This window comes from Apium graveolens, chromosome 9, assembly GCF_009905375.1.
Source record: "Apium graveolens cultivar Ventura chromosome 9, ASM990537v1, whole genome shotgun sequence".
NCBI lineage: Eukaryota > Viridiplantae > Streptophyta > Magnoliopsida > Apiales > Apiaceae > Apium > Apium graveolens.
In genome coordinates, this window is record NC_133655.1 from 178,483,123 (window position 1) to 178,500,596 (window position 17,474).

Consider the following 17,474-nt stretch of genomic DNA (forward strand, 5'->3'; position numbering starts at 1 on the left):
TATGCCTCAAATGCCATACAACATGCCTATGTGGAATAATATATTTGCACAATCTATGCCTTATCAAATTCAACCAAATGTGCTAAATGATTCTGTGAGTAACCCTACACTTTAACCAACTACATCTGAGACCAAGGTTGACCCAAAGTTACCTAAGTCAAAAGGTGCAGGAAGTATGAAGTCTAGGAAAAAGACTAACAAGGCTGGACCCAAGGAAACTTGGGTACCAAAATCAACTTGATTTGATTTTGTTGTGTGCAGGGAAAAAGAAGGAATCTATGGTACTTGGACAGTGGTTGTTCAAGGCACATGACAGGAGATTTCACCCTGCTCACAGAGTTCAAGGAGAGAGCTGGCCCTAGCATAACATTTGGAGATGACAGCAAAGGGTTCACTATAGGATATGGCTTGATTTTAAAGGAAAATGTCATCATTGATGAAGTTGCATTAGTTGATGGTCTCAAACACAATCTATTGAGCATAAGTCAACTATGTGACAAAGGGAATACTGTTTCCTTCAATTCTGAAGCCTGTGTTGTCACAAGTAAGAAGGACAACAAAGTGGTTCTAACTGGAGTTAGAAAAGGGAATGTGTACTTGGCTGACTTCAACTATACAGATGTAGAATCAATTACTTGTCTTTTCAGCAAAGCAAGTCAAGATGAAAGTTGGTTATGGCACAAGAAGCTGTCCCATTTGAATTTTAAGACAATGAATGATCTAGTCAAAAAGGACTTAGTTAGAGGAATGCCTCTAGTGGAATTCTCAAGGGATGGACTGTGTGATGCTTGTCAGAAAGGAAAGAAAAAGAGAGCATCATTCAGTAAGAAGCTTGAATCAGCAATTGATGAACCATTACAACTGCTACACATGGATCTTTTTGGACCAGTCATTGTATTGTCAATTTCAAGGAAAAGATATTGCCTAGTGATTGTAGATGATTTCTCAAAGTTTTCATGGACCTATTTTCTTGGATCAAAGGATGAAGCTAGTGAAATCATTATCAATCATATCAAGCAAGTCAACAATCATCCAGATTTCAAAGTAAGGAATATCAAGAGTGACAATGGAACTGAGTTCAGGAATTCTACCATGAGGTTGTTCTGTGAAGAAAATGGGATCATGCATGAGTTCTCAGCTCCAAGGACTCCAAAACATAATGGTGTGGTGGAAAGGAAGAACATATCACTAATTGAAGCTGCAAGAACAATGCTTGAAGAGTCAAAACTCCCAACATATTTTTGGGCTGAGGCTGTTAACTGGGCATGTTACACTCAGAATATTTCTCTAATCAATCAGGAAAAAGGCATGACTCCCTATCAATTGTTCAAGAGAAGAAAACCAACCTTAAACTTCCTTCATATTTTTGGTTGCAAATGCTACATTCTAAGGAACCAACCTGATCACAAAGGAAAGTTTGATGCAAAGGCTGATGAAGGGATATTTGTTGGTTATTCTGCTAGAAAATCATATAGGGTCTACAATCTAAGAACCAACATTGTTATGGAATCTGTACATGTTGTGTTTGATGATAAAAAGATTGATGGACTAACAGATGAGCGATATCATGAAGGACTCAAATTTGACAACATTGAGATATATTGTGATGATAGTGAAGACGAGAATGATGGAGAAGACACTTCAAAAAGGATTCAAAATCTGTCTTTGGATAATGCACAAGATGCTGCATCAGTTGAAAGTCATAATTCAGCATCCGTTGATAGAAGTAATGCAGCATCCGTTGAAAGACAAAGTGCATCATCCGTTGAAGTACATAATGAAGCATCCGCTGATCATGGTCTATCAATAGATAATCAATTTACTTCATCAGTTGACAGAACTCCCAGTTCCTTGCAAAGGACTAATAACTCAGGGGGAGTTTCAACCAATCAACACTCCATCTCACATCATGACAATACTGAGGCAACCTCATCTAGAGCTAATCTACCACCTCAAAGGAAATGGACCAAGAATCATCCTTTTGAATTGATCATTGGTGATGCAACATCTAAGGTGCAAACTAGAAGGGCTACTCAAGATGAATGTCTATACAGTAGTTTTCTATCACAGGAGGAACCTAAGAGAGTGGAAGAAGCTCTACTGGATCCAGATTGGATTTTAGCAATGCAAGAGGAGCTAAACCAATTTGAGAGGAACAAAATATGGAAGCTGGTACCCAAGCCAAAGAACAAGAGCACTATTGACACAAAATGGGTATTCAGAAACAAGATGGATGAAAATGGCATTGTCATAAGGAATAAAGCTAGATTGGTTGCCAAGGGCTATTCTCAACAAGAGGGAATAGATTTTGATGAGACATTTGCTCCAGTTGCAAGACTTGAAGCCATCAGAATTTTTCTAGCCTATGCAGCCCATGCCAATTTCAAAGTCTATCAGATGGATGTCAAGAGTGCATTTCTGAATGGAGAATTGGAGGAAGAAGTTTATGTGAGCCAACCTCCAGGATTTGAAGATTCAAATTTTCCAAACCATGTGTATTATCTGTTGAAAGCACTCTATGGACTAAAGCAAGCACCTAGAGCCTGGTATGAGACTTTGTCAAAATTTCTCCTAGATAATTACTTCACAAGAGGAACTGTTGACAAAACTCTTTTCTTTTGAAATGTTAATAGCTCTACAATACTTGTTCAAATTTATGTAGATGATATTATATTTGGTTCTACAGATGATAAACTTTGTAAAAAGTTTGCTAAGTTAATGCAAAGTAAATATGAAATGAGCATGATGGGAGAGCTAACTTATTTTCTTGGTTTACAAGTTAAACAAGTTAGTGGTGGAATTTTCATTAGTCAAACTAAATATATTTATGATCTTTTAAAGAAATTTGACTTAATGGAATGTTCATCTGCAAAAACTCCCATGGCCACTGCCACCAAGCTTGAATTAAACAAGGCTGAAAAGTCTGTGGACATTACAAGTCATAGAGGCATGGTTGATTCACTTCTATATTTAACTGCTAGTAGACCTGATATAATGTTTTCTACATGTCTTCTTGATTCCTGAATTTTAATTTTTAAGTTATTTCAAAATTTTATAGGTGAAATTCGTGTTGGAAATCCGAAATAAACGGGTACCACTGAATTTTACCGCCTTCAGCGATGAGTTTCGGTGAGCCGACGGTGGACTGTGTTGTATTGACTGAGTCCTACAAATTTTAAAATATTATTTCATAAAATTATTTTCAAAATGTAAATTAGTCGATTGTAAATATTAAAATAGTAGTGGGTAATTGGATTGTGATTCATGGTTGTTAGGTGTCGATATGATATCGAATGGTATTCCGATAAATAGAGGAAATGCTGCTCGATTCCCGAGAAATTATTTTCAAGAATACAGGAATGCATCATATAATTATCGGGAATACCAATCGAGTAAATAATTATATATTTATAAAATATTTTTTGGAAACTACGTTCGTATCGTGATGGAATATTTTGTAAAAAAAGAGATATGAAACCTGTTGCGTGTAATAATTAAATAAGTGATGTCACTCGGTGAAATATTTGTAAAATGAGTCCGATGACCCTAATTTCTGTAATGACGGTTATAAATATTTTCTGAGAATAATCACCGAACCGAATTTTCAAGTATGTGATCCCTATTTGTTTTGTATGATGAGATAATATGTATAAATATGAGTCCGGTTATGTTATCGTAAGGGTAGAATTGATAGTGAGGATATGACAAGCATAAGTGATTGTCTAATATTAGAGTATTTCGATTCTGCAGGTTCCAGTCGAAAGACCCAAGACCCGAAGTCATTCTAAGGATAACCTTACGTTCCGTAGTTAAAGCTCAGCAAGACAAGTACCTATGATTATATCTTTTATGGTTCAGTAATCTATATGAATAAATTGTTGATTTAAATTTTATACTGGAACAGAACATTTTGAGTTACCTATCCCCTGTTATTATGAATCTTTTGTTTAAACTATGTTTTAGGGGAAAAGTGACTTACTGAAATACCTATCTCAAAATTGTGTTGATATTGGAAATTGCTTAGAAATGTGTTGTCATATTTGTGATGAAAATTGTTTTAAAGTGATAGGTATAAATGAATTTGAAAAATGGATAAAAGGGATCGGATATTGGAGTTGCGTAAGAGGCCCGTTATTCGGTAACGGCTCAGCGTGGAGGAGTAAGAGGCTAAGTCGGTTGTGCACACTGTTTGAACTGATTAGTCTAGCGTGATAAAGACCTAGCTAGTCTCTAAGTTCCGGAACACCTATTCTGGATGGTCGCCTAGAGCCATCCGGTGTTGATAGACTGATCAACTATCTTCACCCGTGAACATCCAATATATCTGATAATTGTTTTGTGGTTCCTGTTATGGAACAAATAGTTCTGGTTTTGGTTCCTATAATGGAATAAATGGTTTTGGTTTTCATTCCTGTAATGGAATAGATAATTTGGAAAATGGAAATAACATGCTAAAAGAAGACCGCGGTATTTAACAACACATGATTTATTCTACATTTTAAAGAGCATGCTAGTTTGATGATATCCAGTTTTCCTTGATTTTAAACATGAACGATTTTATAAATTCCTGTTCCCATAACTGTTTAGCATAAAGTTTTATATTCTTTTTATTCATATATTAGTATTGCTAAGCAATTGATTGCCCACTCTTATAAAATTATATATATATATATAAGATTCCTTCCTAGAGATCGAGTACCTGCTAGAAGAACTATTTCTAACCGTAGCCAGGGCAGAGTGTTAGCTCCTCCTCTATTCGTATCCTATGAGGTAGTTTGAGTCAGACCAGATGTTAGGTATGTTGAGTTGTAATAAAAGTACATTGTATCATATGTACTTAAATAATCAGCGGTGTAATAATTTCATACTTAAACCTAGAAAAGGTCTTGGTAAGGGGGTCGTGGTTATGTATTATTATGGGTTTGATTTTAATATATTCCGTTTTATTATTATTCGTGACACCAACTCTTGACCCTGGAGTTGAGGCGGTCACAAATTCACTTAGAATGTAACATTGATCAACAAGCATGACAAGATACCATTTGAGAGGGTGAGAGGAAAGAAGCCAAATTTTAAGTACTTTCATATTTTTGGCTTCAAATGTTTTGCTCTCCAAACTCATACTGAACAACTAACCAAATTTGATCGAAAAGCTGATGAAGACATTTTTGTTTGATATCCACTATCAACAAAGGCCTTTGGAAGTTTATAATCTGAGAACAAAGATGGACATGTAATAAATACATATATCTTTTGATGACAAGAAGATTACTGGCTTAGAAGATGTTGATGATCAACTGAGATTTGTAAATGAAATACCATATGCTAATAACTAAATCCTGATATTGCTGTAAATACTAATTGTGCAAAACTGATATCACATTAGACTCTAAAGAGCCATTATTCAATGATGATAATCAAGTTCCAAATACTGAAGCATATATTGAATGGGAGCAACCTGATTATTCCCAAAAGTCTAAGTAAATTGATTCAACTGAAAAAAATTATTCAAAGGCCGATGAAGGAAATTCTGATAATTCTACATACACTGATTCAGGGGGAGCGTTAAGAAATACCAGTAGTATACATCAAGATGAAAAAGAGACATCATGGATCATGGGGGATGATCTAGTTCAAGGAGCCAATTTGTTTTTACAAGACAATGGACTAAGTCACACACACACACACACACACTCCTGACTTAATCATGCAAAATGCCGATAGTGGTGTGAAGACTAGAAAGGCCACTCAAAATGAAGGTCTCTATCATTCTTTCTTATCTTAGACAAAACCAAAGAAATTGGATGAAACTCTTCAAGATGTTGATTGGGTCACAACAATGCAAGAGGAGCTAAATGAATTTGAATTGAACAAAGTCTATATTCTTGTGCCAAGAGCAAAGAACATATCATTAGTTGGCAAAAAACGGGTGTTCAGAAACAAAACTGACAGTGAGGACATAATAACAAGAAATAAAGTAAGACTGGTTGGAAATGGCTATTCTCAACAAGAAGGTATTGATTACGATAAGACTTTTACTCATGTTGCAAAATAAGAAGCCATTAGAATCTTTTTGGCCTATGCTACACACATAAAGAGTGCCTTTCTTAATAGTGAACTTGAAGAGGAAGTATATGTTGAATGACCTCCTGGATTCATTGATCCAAAGTATCTAAATTATGTCCACCGATTAGATTAAGCACTCTATGGATTAAAGCAAGCTCCAAGAACCTGATAAGAAACATTATCTCAATTTTTACTCGAGAGTGGTTAATTAAAAAGAGGTATCATTAATACAACTTAATTTTATATTAATCATGGTAAGGACTTGTTGATAGTTAAGATAAATGTTGATGGTATCATTTTTGGCTTTACGTACTAATGATACACTTTGTGAGAGATGCCACGATTATGTAGTCCAAAATATCAAATGACGATATATTGGGACACATGAGCTATTTTTTTGGGATTACAAGTTAAGCAAACTGAAGAAGGGATCTTCATTAATCAAGCTAAATATATTAGAAATTTGCTTAAAATATTTGGAATGTAAGATAGCTCACATGCTACAACTCCCATGGCCACTACAACCATGTTAGATTTAAATACAGATTTATCAGTAGATATAACAAACATCAGAGGTATGATTGGCTCACTCCTATATTAGCCTACTAGTAGGCATGATATCATGTATGTTATCTATCATGTATGTTACCTGTCTGTGTGCAAGATTCCAAGCTAATTCAAGGGAACCACACCTAATATCCGTGAAGAGAATTTTCAAGTATCTCAAAAGAACCATGAATCTAAGAATATGGTATTCTAAAGAATCAGAATTTAAGCTAATAGGTCATCAGATGCTAATTTTGCATGATGCAAAATAGACATGAAAAACATGAGTGAAAGCTGCCAATTTCTTGAAGGCAAATTGGTTTCTTGGTTTAGCAAGAAACAAATTCAATTTCCACTTTAACTGCAAAAGCTGATCGAATACATTGTTGCAGAAAGCTGTTGTACACAGATTCTTTGGATGAAGAATCATTTACTGGACTATGGGTTATAATACTCTAATATTTTTATATATTGTGATAATCAAAGTGCTATTGAAATGACATGAAATCCAGTTCAACATTCCATAACAAAGTACATCATTATAAGGTACTATTTCATTAGAGAACATGTAATAGAAGGTAAGTGGAACTGCACTTTGTGCCTACAGATCAGAAACTGGATTATATTTTCACCAAGCATCTTTGTGAAGCTACATTTACTAGACTAGTGAATCATGTGTGGGTCTTTCTCAAATACTAATGAATAGATATTATCCTCTAATGGCATAAAAGAGTCAGAGTCAGTATCATATGATAAGTCTTTACTTTTCCATATTAAATATTGATATCATGACTAAATAGTGTTGGATAAGAAAAGTCTTTTTGAGTGCTAAATTCTGATAAATTTTGTTCTCTATAGAAACAAGAACAAGTATAAATAAACTGTAGTTTTTTATATACTGATACGAGTCAAGGGTTAGTCAACTAATATACTCTAATATGTTTTAAATATATTCAAAAATAAAATGATTCAGTTTTTTAGTTAAATGTTTTGTGTGTGGATTAATTAAAAATAATTTTCCACAATTATAGATGTGTATTAGTGGCGTGTTAAAAGGAATAGTTGACACATAGATGGAGTAGGAATTATATGAAAAAGAAAAGTTGTCTCACAAAAATTAACATTCCTTGAAGTAAACATGTTTTTTGTTTCTGAATCTAGAATTGTCTAGCATTTTTTGGAAAAAGGATATCACCAAACACCCCTTTAATAACACGAGGAATTTGACTTGAAAATTGGTAGAAAATAGGGGTAGAAAATATTGGGATAGAATTTATTTTGTTGAAAAGAACATTTTTTTTGTTGTGCATTGACATAATGATGCTTGACTGATGGGATACCAAAAGAATTGACTGCTAAATAAGTATAATTTTTTTCTTTTACTTGTTACATCTGCATTTTATAGATTAGTGCACCTCTGACTATTCATAGAGGTATGCCAATATTATGTAAGAAATGGTGGATATCTCTTTTCAGCTAAGGTTTTATGACATTTCTTGTTACAACACTACTCCAAATACATTAAAACATATCAAACGAGACCTAATCCTACACCTACATGAACTATTTAAGTAACTTTGATGTCTCAGTTGCCAGTAACTCTAAGAAATAGTTAAAACTTAAAATAATCTATCAATTTGTTAAGCATGACATCTAAGTTGTGTAGGAACATACAAGAATTACGCTTCGAATTTATTAAGAATGCCATTTTTTTGTTTCTGCCTAATGCTGGGTTGGAAAGGATGGTTGTCCTTTAGATTTTAAGAAATATTTTTATTTTTGGAAAATGATAGTTGCAAATAATTTTATTTTAAAAAATTAAATATTAAATTAGTCACTATTAACGAAAATATACTATTTATCTTTTCAAGAATTAACAAAATATCTGTATGCACCTGATTTATAATTAAAAAAATTGCAAACACATTATATAAATATTTATATAAATTATTTGTATACACTTAATTTAATATAAATTAGAACTTTAAAAGTTAAATTCGTTTAACAATCTAAAAAATGTAGTCTAAATTAAAATATTTAATAAGTTGGTCTAAATTAAACTTATACATTCAGTGAAACACATGCATATTTTACCAATAAATCCATCAAATCAACTTAAAATATAAATTATACCTTGTGTAAGGAGAGGTTAAGGAGAAGTTTGATTTTAGTTAAAACCTCGAATGATGATAAATTCAAAATCAAACAAAAGAGGATTTATGTTAAAAGGTGGAGAAATAGTAAAATCAAAATCAAACAAAAACAAAAGAGTTAAGTCTTGTTTTTTTGGTGAGAACAAACATTACAACTAATTTAAAACACACATAAAGATTTAAAAATATATGTATGTTTATTATATATTTGAAGGAGTTGTGGATACACAAGATTAAAAAAGTATAACTTAGTTGAGATATATATAGGCCTTACTTGATGATACAAAATGTTCTCCTAATATTTGAAAGAAATGCAAACTAAATAAAAGGAAAGGGAGGAGACTTTACCCGTTACATTTGCTAAAGTATCTTCACAATTAAGAGCAACATTCAAATCAAAAGATAAACTATATCTTGTATTCATCTTTTACATATATTATAAAAATATTTCACCTTAAATGAAAATGCTTACATCATTAGCAGAAGTTATATATGAAAATTTAAACTTAAAGAAGTTCAATAAATGAAAATTTAAAATACAAAATTAAAATTTTGTTCTACAGCTCAACAAAATGTGTGAGAATTTAAAAAATTGAAGAGCAGGGAGAAAAAATAAATGAAAGAATCTTTTATTTAAAATTTTGGCTGTGTAGTAAATATGGTCTATATAGTCATAATTACTTAAGTTAAGCATTGATGAAACATTAATTGAGACACAAGGAGTACTAATAATATTTATTATAGAAGGTGTGACCTATATGGATTGGTACTTAATATTGTTCTAAAAAAATATCAAATTTCTTCACTAAATTATTCTTGTAAAAACATTGACATATAATAAAATAGTGGACGGTATATGGATATATGCATTGCTCAATACTTATATAATGAAAACCCATATGTATAAGACTGGCTATGGTACTATTTTTACATGCTGCTCTGCCATATTTAGATTAAATAAGCACCTAGAGTATTGAAATTTCCAAGCTCCAAAATGGCATTGAATATAAATGTTAGAAGAAATCATAAATCAAGATCATGATCAACACCTCCAAACTTCTTAATAAATTTATTTAAAATTTAGCATAATACTAAAATTAAAAAAATAATTTATATTTGTTAAAATAATTTGTTTAGTGTTCCCCATTATGACAAGAATAAGCTATATTTTAAGTTTTTTTCCTTATAAACTCAATCACTGTATTTTGAACATACAACAACATCCCCATCCTCCCCCCTAAATGTATTTACAGGCTATATATTTATTTTTTACACAACTAAACCATATATATTTGTGACTGGTAAATATAATTCTCATGTAATATTTGACAAAGAAAGTAAAATATAACATCTTTCACTTGACCTACTTCTATAAATAATTTTAATATCTCCCACTTTTGACATGATCTACAATTATTTGAACCTTCCAATTAATTAAAATCTACTCAATCATTTTCATAAGTTATAATGACCAAAAATTATAGATGAATACCTTTTCCGAAATATTTTAAATCACATACATGATTTTTCTTTCCCAACTTTAGCTAGCACAATAAAAAAATTTGTCCTTAAGTTGAATTGGTCTTAAATTTAATACATATATCGCAATAACTAGGTATTTGAGGCACATCTTCCTATTTACCAATTTGTATAACATACTTTAGTACATGATCATGATTCTCTTTGCATCCTTTCATTTGGCTCAAAGTAAAATGACTTACTAAAAATATCAAATCAAGTCAATTGAATACAAAAAATTTATCAAAACTCTAACCACTTACACATATCATACAATTATATTTCCCTTTTCCACATTAACCATTTTCTGGTTATTTTCTATAGGATTAACATATTAACCATTTTCTGGTTATTTCCTATTACAATTACGCATTTGAAAGGATTAAAAGTTTTGTTCCAATAAATATTATACTTCAATTTATAATCTTCCACCGTGGATTTGTATAAAATGAAGATAATCTCATGCTTGTTGATATGTAGACCATCTCAACCCATAAATGGTATTGATGTGTTTCTTTAAACTCTTATGGAAGATTTAAAAAAGTTATGGTGGGGAAACAAGTATACGACGGTTACAAGAAAGAGCAATTTTTGCTAAGAGGTCTTATTATGGACTCTTAGCGGTTATCCAACCTATGATAACTTTTCTGGACAATATTATCAAAGGGTATATTCGGTGTCCTATCTGTGTTGATCAAATGAAAGCTATGAAGCTTTTCAATTATCGTAAGCGTGTGGTGATGAAGCATCGGAGGTGGTTTGCCGTGTCATCATTCATATCGTCAGAATAAACAAGATTTTGATGACACGGTACAAAAAAAATTCCAATTTCATCGACGAGAGAGGAGGAACTTGAAAGAGTGTTACATGTAAAGAGACATGTATATGGTAAGACAAAATGCCAACCTCCATTGAAGAAATGTGAAGCTCAACCTATTTGGAAGAAGGTTTTTATTTTTTTTTAAACTTGAATATTGAAATGAAATGTAACATCCTATATAATTTGCCACCTCAAATTTTTATAATGAATACAAGGACATTAGGTTTTACCTCCTTTCAACCCAAATTTAGTTACAACATCTACAAACTCTTTAACACCATCCTTGTACGCAATTGAAAACATAATACAATTATTTTTTAATGACGTTTAATCCAATCACGATTACTTTTGAATGACATCTACAATATTACAAAAAGAACATAACATTATCCATAACACCATTTAACATTACATTTAAACTAGTTCCAAGCATAAACACTTAACTTAAACATTATCTATGTTATCTTAACATTTCAAAAATAAATATTTCAATTATAAAATAGCCAATGTTTAAATAATATTTACAAATATATAAACTTACACTGAATTTCTCTTTTTTCTTCTTTGTTAACTTCTTTTCTCATTTTCTCTCTTCTTCTTTGAACAAATTAAAAATAATAAACAAAATGGTAAAGTTGTATATAAGATATAACGTTTTCACAGAACACATTTTTAACAGCATCCGGTCGGAAATAGGTCACACAAACTAACCAATCACAATTCTAAACAAAATTTTAGGGATTTGAGTAGACAACTACATAATCTACTGTACCGAAATGGTAGGAAATGTCTAAAAAAGCAATGTCATTTTGGTGTTGTCAGGCACGCTAAAAACACCAGCATGGTAAGTGGGGCCCACACTATTCATTTCCTACCATTGTTGGTAGTGAATGTCGTTCAGAAAAGTGATGTAACGTCCCCAAATCCGGGGTCAAAGGATTTGGTCGTCACAATAAAATCTCAATCCAGAATAACATGTTTAATCAATAAATAAATGTCAGCAGTTGAATTATAACATCTGTGATCCCAAACTACACCAAGATCTTTTCAAGTTATAGTTCTAGAAACATGATATCCAAATTTCCACAATTAAATTTTCACTTAAAAAAAAATAATTTTCAACAAATCCCAAACTCAAAAAATAATCCGCTAGTATAACTTCGAAAAGAAGTATACTAGACCAAAATATAAGATAACATAACTAATATATATATAGACACACAACTTTTATATAATAGAACTTACACTAGTTCGCAAACCCTGGACCGACCACCTTCCAAAAGCTTCTTCTTTGCTTCCTCGAATTACGTGGCTAAACAGCGCAAGCTAATCCTCACTGGATGGTTAAATTTAAAAACAAGCAAGATGAGCGAAAGAAATGCTTAGAAAGTTCATTTAACATGTATATGGTCATCTGATATAAAAATCAACATCTGCAATAAAGGAGAACATTTAAAATCATAATTGCTGAATCATAAAATTTAGTTAAGGAATCCCAGAATTGGTTCCTTAAATGTATTCAAAACCCTTTTTAATATTTTTGAGAAAAATACTTCAGCAATAATTTGAATCTTGACAAGAATAAAACTCGTAAAATAGTGTTTACGGAAATATCATAAACAATAATATAAAATAGTGATTATGGACTAAATGATGAACTTTATATCCATTTTACTCAAAACCCCAGTCATGATATCAATACTAATTTTTATGTCATATCAAATTAGATGTCAATACTAACATCGATGCTCACAATATCCCATACTGAAGTCAACATCAATCATATATATTAATACCACTTTTGATATTTAACAACAAACTAAATATCAACATCAATCAGAAACTGAATCAAAACCGTATTTCACATTTTATTCGAAACAGAAACACTGGATAAATCATTTATTATACGATTATCAAAATTTTTTTAGCAATTTTGATTGGAACAATTATGCACTATGATGTTCCTGATGATAAGTCACGAAACAACACCGGTATCCCACAACCATTCCATAAATATAGGTACTGGTATCCCACAGCTATACCGTACCTATAGGATATCCATAAAAGGCATATATTGGCCTTGCAAGATATTACACTTCCATATAATACCTCACGCTGGACCGGTGCCTCGGCCTTTTATGCAACCAGTAACCATCCAATCTTCAAATATTTTATTGAAAGAGGTTATAATAATTGACAACCTTATAAATTTTATTCCTCCTTTCACTTGGAAGGAATACTCGCAACAAAACCATTTTATTCTCAATGTATAAAACATTTATAAATCCGATATCTGGATGAGTAAAAACATTTAACTATTCTGAACCTAGAATAGAAGAGGAGTACTTATATAAACATAATTAATCACTTTGATATGTAAATCATTTAACTATTCTGGAATTAGAATAATATAAAGAAACTTGCATAATAGGATGCAAAATAAATATAACTTGAACGATAAGTGAAGATATAGATACTTGCCTTTGGTGTTTAGCAGTTAGTCACACTCGTAATAACACAATTATTCTGTCATTCTGCCTCAAGACATCACCATCATTTACTTTGTTAATTCTCTGGTCTGCTGCTCATGCTATTGGTACAATCCTGATATGCAATACCATTCCATTTCATTCTTTATCCAATGTCTGGTTCTTATCATCTCGAACAATCCACATCTAGCAGAGCTTTTTCTACCAAATGCTAGGTTATTCTTAAACCCACTTCAGGACTTGGGTCTTTCGTCTTGAACCTACAGAGTCGAAATACCCTCAATTAGATGGTCGCTTATGCTTGACATATCCTCACTATCAATTCTACCGTATGATTTCATAACCCAACTCATATTTATATGAACTATCTCAATATACAAAACAGATAGGGCTCACAGACTTGAAATTGGATTCGGTAGTTATTTTCAGAAAATACTTATAACTGTTGTAACAGAAAATAGGGTCATCGGACTCTTTTTGCAAAATATTTCACCGAGTGACATTCCTTATTTACTTATTACACATAACAGATTTCAAAAATATTTCATCATGATACGAAAATAGTTTTCAGAAAATATTTTATAAATATAATATTATATATTTAATTGGTATTTACGATATTTACAAGATACGTTCCCGTATTTTTGAAATTAATTTCTCAAAAATCGGGCAGCGTCTCCTCTATTTATCGGACTACCCGTCGAAACATAATCGACGCAACCAATAACAACCAATCCAAATGCATGACCCAAACACCTGTACGACCTTTAATAATAATTATCTATTTTTCATTTTGAAATTAATTTTACAAACTAAATTTTTTTATTTATAATTGTATGACTCAGAATAAATCATCGTCGTCCACCGTTGACTCGCCGAGCACATCATCGACGACGGTAAAATTCACGGGTGCCCGATTAACCCAAGTTTCTGACACGAATTCCAGTGATAAAGTTTTCGAAATAATCAAAAATTAAAATCCATGGAAGAAGCTGGCATTCCATAAAAAATAGAGACTAACAAGTACCTGAGGTCTCCTTTGGCCCAGGGGAAAGGTCCCATTATGTCAATACCCCAGACATCAAATGGTATAGGTGACAGAATTGAGGATGGTAGGACTGGGCTGATCGGGGATACATTGCTGAAGAGCTGGCATTCCTTGCACTTCTTGACGAACTATATTGCATCCTGGTGAATAGTTGGCCAGTAGTAGCCTTGTCTTATGATCTTATGAGCTAGGGCCTTGCAGACATGTGATCTCCGCATATCCCTTCATACACTTCGGCCAAACAGTACTTTGCTTCTTCTGGGCCAATACACTTCAGGAAAAGAGATAAGAAAGTCCTGCGATAGAGTACTCCTTCTTTGAGGAAGAACTTTGCTGCTTTTGCTTTCAGTCTTTGAGCTTTTCCTTTATCTTCTGGGAGCTCTCCTTTCTCCAAGTACTTGATGAAGGGAGTCATCCAGTTGTGGTTGCTTTCGATCTCCAGAACCTCTTCAGATTCAATAGATGGTTTGTGGAGTTCTTCAAAGTAAACTGAGCAGTCCAGATCTGATGAATTCTGGACTAATTTGGATAGAATATCTGCTTCCTCATTTTCTTCTCGACATATCTGAAGGACTTGATGGTTTGGTATTGAGTCTAAGTAACTTTGAACCAGTGCTTGGTACGTCGCCAGAGTAGGGTCCTTTGCTATGTATTTTCCATTTGTTTGCTTGACCACTATCTGGGAGTCGCTGTAGATTTTTAGGTCCCGGACTCTCAGAGTCCTGGAGAGCTTTAGTCCTGCAATCAACGCCTCATATTTAGCTTGATTGTTTGTTGCGGGGAAGCCGAAAGATATAGTTGTTTAAATCTTGAATCCTTCTGGGCTTTTGAAGATGAGTCCAACTCCCGACCTTTCGCTTGTTGAAGAACCATCTACTTTCATGGTCCAGGCTCCCGGACTTGTATCTTCTTCCAGCTCCGGATTCATGTCCATTTTTTGTGGTTCTTCCTCTGGAAAGTTTCATTCGATTATGAAATCTGCAAGTGCTTGAGCTTTAATGGCCGTCCTGGGAATAAAGCTTAAATTGAACTGGCTCAACTCCACAGCCCAATTGACAAGTCTTCCCGAGATACCTGGCTTGTGAATTATTTTCCTTAGGGGCTGATTTGTTACCACTCTGATTTCCCTTCCTTGGAAGTAGTGCCTGAGTTTTCTTGAAGTTGTGACTAAGGTAAAAGCAAACTTCTCCAATCTTGGGTATCTTGTTTCTGCATCTTTGAGGATTTGGCTTATATAGTAAACTGGTTGCTATTTTCCATTCTCTTCCCTAATTAGGGCAGCTCCTACGGCTTGTGCTCCTGCTGACAAGTATAAGTAGAGAGGCTCTCCTAGATGAGCTTTAGTTAGGACTAGTGGTTGGGAGAGGTAGGACTTGATTTCCTCAAATGCCTTTTGGCACTCCGGGCTCCAGTTCACCTCTTTCTTGTTACTTGATCCTTTTAGTAAATCAAAGAATGGTAGGAACTTCTCTTCTAGCTTTGAGACCAATCTCCTGAGTGCTTCTAGTGATGTGGCTAGCTTCTGAACATCTTTTTGGGTCCTGGGAGCCTTCATCTCCTGAATTGCTTTTATTTTCTCCGGATTGGCTTCTATGCCTCTGTTGCTGATCATGAATCCTAGGAACTTTCCTGCTCCTCCGAAGGGTGCATTTCTCCGGATTCAGCTTAAGTTGGTTCTTTCTTAGGTTGTCAAAGCATTCCTTCAGATCTTCCACATGCCCTGGTATAGTTGTTGATTTGGAAATCATGTCATCGATATAGCAGTCCAAGTTCCTCCCAATCTGGGACTTGAATATCTTGTTCATGGCTCTTTGGTAAGTGGATCTCGCGCTTGTCAGTCCGAAGGGTAGCATCACATAAGCATAGATTACTCTGTGAGTTATGAATGCTGTTTTAGGTATATCCTTCGGGTTTATTTTGATCTGGTTGTATCCGGAGAAGGAATCCATGAAACTAAGCATGATGTGTCCGGAGGTGGCACCTATCAGCTGATCAATATTTGGGAGAGGGTATGGGTCCTTCGGGCATGCATCATTCAGATCAGTGTAGTCCACACATATTTTGCATTTGCTGTTGGACTTCTTTACCATAACAAAATTAGCTAGCCACTCCGGATATTTAATTTCTTTGATGATTCCTGCTTTTAGTAGCTTCTCCACTTCTTCGTCAATGGCTTTTTGCCTCTCCGGGGCAAAAATTCTTCTCTTCTGTTTCACTGGTTTTCTGTTGGGTTTGACATCCAAGCTGTGTATTGTTATGGATTCATGTAGTCCTGGCATGTCTCTTGGGCTCCAGGAAAAAACATCTTTGTACTCCCGGAGCATGGACGCTAATCTTTCCTTGAAGGACTCCTCGAGTCCTGACCCAACTTTCACTTTTTTTTAGGACTTCTCTCATCAATCTGGACTTCTTCTATTTCTACTGCAGCTTCAATTTTTGCTTGTTCTTTGTTTGAAATCGTTTGATGAATTCAGGCTTCAGAGTTCTTCTTCAGATAGAAGTTCACTTGTTCAGATTCTTTGGTAGCTTGCATGGTTGAACTAGCTTGGTTTGGGACCTGATTTGCTTTTTCGACTACCATGACTTGGTTGCTTGCTGGTCCTTCCGGACTTGTTATATTTCCCTCTTGCTCCAGACTTGATTTAACAAACTGTACTTCTTTTGTTGCTTCTTCCCTTTTCCGGGGTCGGTGCTTTTTCATGCTTTGTTGCTTGCGAAGGACTGTTGCCTTCCTTTTGTTATCCTGATGGGTTTCTTCCATCACTAACCCCTGGGTGTAACATGTTTCAGTGACTCCATAATCTCCTTTTATTTCCCCGACTCCAGTCGGGGTT

The 17,474-nt window shown here is 33.7% G+C and overlaps 1 protein-coding gene across 1 annotated transcript; it reads right to left on the bottom strand.

Annotated features, from left to right (window-relative positions):
* Nucleotides 1-14,827: 14,827 nt before the first annotated feature.
* On the bottom strand, nt 14,828-15,574 carry LOC141685755 (uncharacterized). Its single transcript, XM_074490841.1, has 2 exons — nt 15,511-15,574; nt 14,828-15,378 (listed from the first exon to the last, which is right to left on the bottom strand). The coding sequence occupies exons 1-2, from the start codon at nt 15,572-15,574 to the stop codon at nt 14,828-14,830; spliced, it is 615 nt and encodes a 204-aa protein (XP_074346942.1).
* Between the last annotated feature and the right edge of the window lie 1,900 nt (nt 15,575-17,474).

What these genes read in the sequence shown, in the direction of transcription:
- LOC141685755 (XM_074490841.1), bottom strand. Translation starts at nt 15,574, where the DNA reads ATGGACATGAATCCGGAGCTGGAAGAAGATACAAGTCCGGGAGCCTGG. An exon ending in CTGGACCATGAAAGTAGATG is followed by an intron (nt 15,379 to 15,510) that starts GTTCTTCAACAA and finishes CGTTGATTGCAG; the next exon opens with GACTAAAGCTCTCCAGGACT.